At 35.5% G+C, this 4596-nt stretch overlaps 1 protein-coding gene across 1 annotated transcript; it reads left to right on the plus strand.

Moving 5' to 3' along the window:
- The first annotated feature begins 1106 nt into the window (after nt 1-1106).
- On the plus strand, nt 1107-3756 carry LOC133802332 (probable polyol transporter 4). Its single transcript, XM_062240631.1, has 2 exons — nt 1107-1554; nt 2001-3756. Exons 1-2 carry the CDS (start codon nt 1344-1346, stop codon nt 3362-3364), a joined length of 1575 nt encoding a protein of 524 aa, XP_062096615.1. The 5' UTR covers nt 1107-1343; the 3' UTR covers nt 3365-3756.
- Nucleotides 3757-4596: the final 840 nt, after the last annotated feature.

Raw genomic sequence — 4596 nt, forward strand, 5'->3', positions numbered from 1 at the left:
ATAAATAGTGCAAATCAAAATGTAATAAGGGTCAAAAACAAGTCAGTAAGTTCATTTTCGGAAATAGCTCCTACTCTCCATTACTGCAACTGCCCCAAGAAAAAGATCAAACTCAATATACTTGTTATTGAGGATTCAAAGTTCATCACAAATATTACTGACTAAAGTGGATGTAAGTCATCTTTTTTGGGTCAAACCACTATAACTCTTTGTCTCTTTCATTTATTTCATTTTCTTTGGTTCACTATTCACAACAAATATGCTACTTTGAATTTTACACACAGAATAACTATTTATTTATTGCTCTGTGCAAGTTGACAAAAAAACTCGTCAACACATTGAAATATATATTTTTCAAAATACATCTTAAATGTTTATTTCTCAAATAAAAAAGTAAAATAAATAGTGTGATAGGACGAGTATAATCGTAACCACATTTAAACTGTTTAAATGATTACACATGTTACATTACAAAAGATAGTACGTAAAAGGGTCTCCTTAGCACTAATTTTTTTATATTTATGGTTTGAAAAAACTCCCGACTTTTTCTCCCTTGATAATTATTCTCTAAATAAAAGTTCAACATAAACAATATTGGTAAAATTTATATTGTTTTAATCAAAATAAATTAAATATAAAGTAAAATATCATTTTTTTTTAATGTAGTTTTGCCAAAGCACCCTAATTTTTTTTTCTAGAAAAATTAAAGTCCTCTGTAAAAATAAAACAAAATACAAATAACCCTCTTTATTTAAAAATTCGACTCAAAATTATAAATTTTTTTAATTGTAGTTTGGTATAGACTGTATTTATTTATGTGGTTTGGTGACAATTAATTTAAAAGCTTTAAATTTTTTATCATATGATTCTTGTTTCCAGCTTTTTCTCCTAAAATGAGTAAACTTGCAAATTTCCATGTCCAGAATATCAATTGACAAAGTTATATCAATAAAAAAAGCTTGGATTTTTATTTAATAAAAACAATGAATCTATTTTTTTAAGGCAAGGAATCATATATCCAATATTTATTGGTAAGGTTTGAACAGAGAAAATATAGTAAAAATAAGGACAAAAAAGAAAAAAAGAATTAAGGTAGAATTTTCCCACCAACCACGGAAGGAAAAAAATTTAGAAATGTCTTACCTTTAACATATGTTTAGCTGTTGTTTTGTGTTGTGTTCCATTCCTTCTCATCTCACCCACCATTTTTGTTACCCTTTTCCCTCTCTTTCATCAAAACATACCTTTTGGTGTCCGTTTACTTCAGATCTGAGAAACCCAAAAAAATTTGAAACAATTTTATGTCTTTCTAGAGAGAGAAAGAGAGTGAGGAAGAAGGGAAAATGGCTATGGATGGTGGTGGTGAGAATGTGAATGGGAATGGAAATGGTGGCTCTGTTTCAGAATTCCAATTGGGTAAAAAGAATAGATACAAAAGAATGGATTTTGATCTGTTAGAAGAAGAAGAAGATGAAGAACAACGTCATGACACCAAGAAATTTGTGGTTGCTTGTGCCATTTTTGCTTCTCTCAATTCTGTTCTCCTTGGATACGGTTAGCCCCTTGTATTATTATAATTTAGCTTGATCTTTGGTTCTCATGATCTTAATTTAATAATGTGTTAGTGGGTTTATTTTATTATATCTTTTTCCCCAACTATATTGGTGTCATTCTTCTATTGAAGCATTAAAAGATCTTTTATTTTTCTTCTCTCAGTTCTGTTCTCCTCGGATATGGTTGGTCCCTTTTATTATTTTTTAATTTTAAATGAAAAAATGTCTTTTTTTTTGGCTTGATCTTGGTTCTGATGTTCTTAATTTAATAACATGTTAATGGGTTTATTTCATTATATATTTTTGCCAACTATATTGGTGTCATTCTTCTATTTTTGCCAACTATCATGCTACATTTGGATCCAAACATACACAGATCTTCAAATACGTAGAAAATAGCAAAACCAAACTGTATTGAGATCTTATTTCATGTATCTATATGGGCAGATGTGGGTGTTATGAGTGGTGCAATTATATTCATTCAAGAAGATCTGAAGATATCAGAAGTACAAGAAGAGGTTCTTGTTGGGATTTTGAGCATAATCTCCTTATTGGGTAGTTTGGCAGGTGGGAAAACATCTGATGCAATTGGTAGAAAATGGACAATTGGATTAGCTGCCATTGTTTTCCAAACTGGTGCTGCTATAATGGCTCTTTCGCCTTCATTCGCAGTCTTAATGGTCGGCCGCCTATTGGCCGGGATTGGCATAGGATTTGGTGTCATGATAGCTCCTGTTTACATTGCTGAGATTGCTCCAACAGTAGCCAGAGGCTCACTAACTTCATTCCCAGAAATCTTTGTCAATTTCGGTATCCTCCTTGGTTATGTATCGAATTATGCCTTTTCAGGCCTTCCAGCACACATAAATTGGAGGATCATGCTTGGTGTGGGAGTTCTTCCCTCAATTTTCATCGGTTTTGCTCTCTTTGTCATCCCAGAATCTCCAAGGTGGTTAGTGGTACAGAACAGAATTGATGAGGCAAGAGCAGTGTTGTGCAAAACCAATGATAGTGACACTGAAGTGGAAGATAGATTGAAAGAGATTCTGCAAGCTGCTGGGATGGCCAATGCTGAGAAGTATGAGGCGAAAGCCGTTTGGAAAGAGATTTTGAAACCATCTCCCTCGGTTAGAAGAATGCTTATAACTGGCTGTGGCATCCAATGCTTTCAGCAGATTACAGGCATTGACGCGACCGTATATTATAGTCCCACGATTTTCAAAGAGGCCGGGATTAATGGCAACTCTCAACTACTGGCTGCAACTGTTGCTGTTGGTTTTACCAAGACTTTGTTCATCTTGGTAGCTATCTTTCTCATTGACAAATTGGGGCGAAAACCATTGCTTTACATAAGCACAATTGGAATGACTACTTGCTTGTTTTGTCTCAGCCTTACTTTAGCTCTAATGGGAGATGGAAAGTTAGGCATCATATTGGCAATTCTAGCTGTTTGTGGTAATGTAGCATTCTTCTCAGTAGGAATTGGTCCAATCTGTTGGGTTGTTTCATCTGAGATATTCCCTTTAAGGCTTCGAGCGCAGGCATCAGCACTTGGAGCAGTCGGTAGTAGGGTTAGTAGTGGTGTGATCGCCATGTCTTTCCTATCGGTCTCTCGAGCAATCACAGTAGCAGGAACCTTCTTTGTTTTCTTTGTGATTTCGGCTATTTCTGTTGCATTTGTTTATAATTGTGTCCCTGAAACAAAAGGGAAGTCTTTGGAAGAAATTGAAATGTTATTCCAGGATGAAACAGAAGGAGTTGAAGTGGAAATGGAAGACGCCGAACGCCTAGTACATAATGAACCGAAATGATAAGGCTGTGCAGGCTTCTAAAACTAGTTCAAGCAAGGGAGAGCATTTTGATTTATTGATGAAGGTATTAGTAGTTATTTACTTATTTTAGTCTTAGAAATATACCAAGTTTGAGTCTTATTACAAGATCAGTTATAGGAATCCTTGATGTCATTTATGAGGGCTATTGCCCTTGAAAGATTTAAGATCATAAAAAGGTACAAGAGTAGTAGTAACATACTTGAGTTGTATGGAGCTTGGTGTGCATATTTTGCTCCTCAATGATTATTATTTTTTCTAAATGGGATTTCTTCTGGTGATTCAGTTCAGATTTCATTGAAACAATAAATAATTTTATATATAAATATAAAAAAGAAGGTACACGTTACTAAATAGATCTGCTTCTATGGTCATTACTCATGTTTACACATTACATTTTCTTTTTTGTTTTTTACCAAGAAAAACATGTTCATAAACCAGAATACTTTGACCATTTGGCCACAAAATCAGCTAGGCCATTAAAGACTAAAATGAAAGGAAAAACAACACTAATGCTCCAACCTTGGCCGTATTCTTGAAGTTGAGGTGAGACACTAGCACACAGCAGAGTTGCAATGGATCATGACATTTATCCAACTGCGATTGAAGGCTGTATTGCAGGCACATAAAAGAAAAACCGCCCTTGCTTTGGCTGCAATAACAGAATCAATGCGGGAAGGAGGAGTCCACCGTGTTTTGGAGGCAGTTTAGGTGCCAAGAGTCCTAGAAAATGGCAGCAGCTCCTGCAGAAGAGCGTCAGTTACTCATGAGAACCTGAACAATGGTGGAGCCTTGGATGCTCAGAGGTGTTTGGGGTGTTTTTTGAGTTCTTAGCATGTGTTGTTAATGTTGTTACTCATGAGTAGTATCTGCATAGAAAGCTTCCCATTGCCATAACAGATGCACAACATAACACAAGTAATGAAGTATTTCACTAGAGAAGCCAAACGGCAAGCTCTAGGGAGGTAAACTACAGAGTTCTCAAGTAGATAGTTGTTATGGGGCGTAGGCCTCCCAAAAGGTAATGGAGGCAAAAGGTTTCTCGGGCCAAACAGAGATTGGCCCTCACGTGCAAAGACAGAAGGGAGCTTGACTACTAAACCCCTTTGTTGAGCAAGGATGATAGTCGGCATTTGACAGTGCTGAATGTATGGTTGATGTGGTTGATCATCCTCACGAACTAGCTATGATACAATATTTTTCTAATATTATGC

Source organism: Humulus lupulus, chromosome 9 (assembly GCF_963169125.1).
Source record: "Humulus lupulus chromosome 9, drHumLupu1.1, whole genome shotgun sequence".
Taxonomy (NCBI): Eukaryota; Viridiplantae; Streptophyta; class Magnoliopsida; order Rosales; family Cannabaceae; genus Humulus; species Humulus lupulus.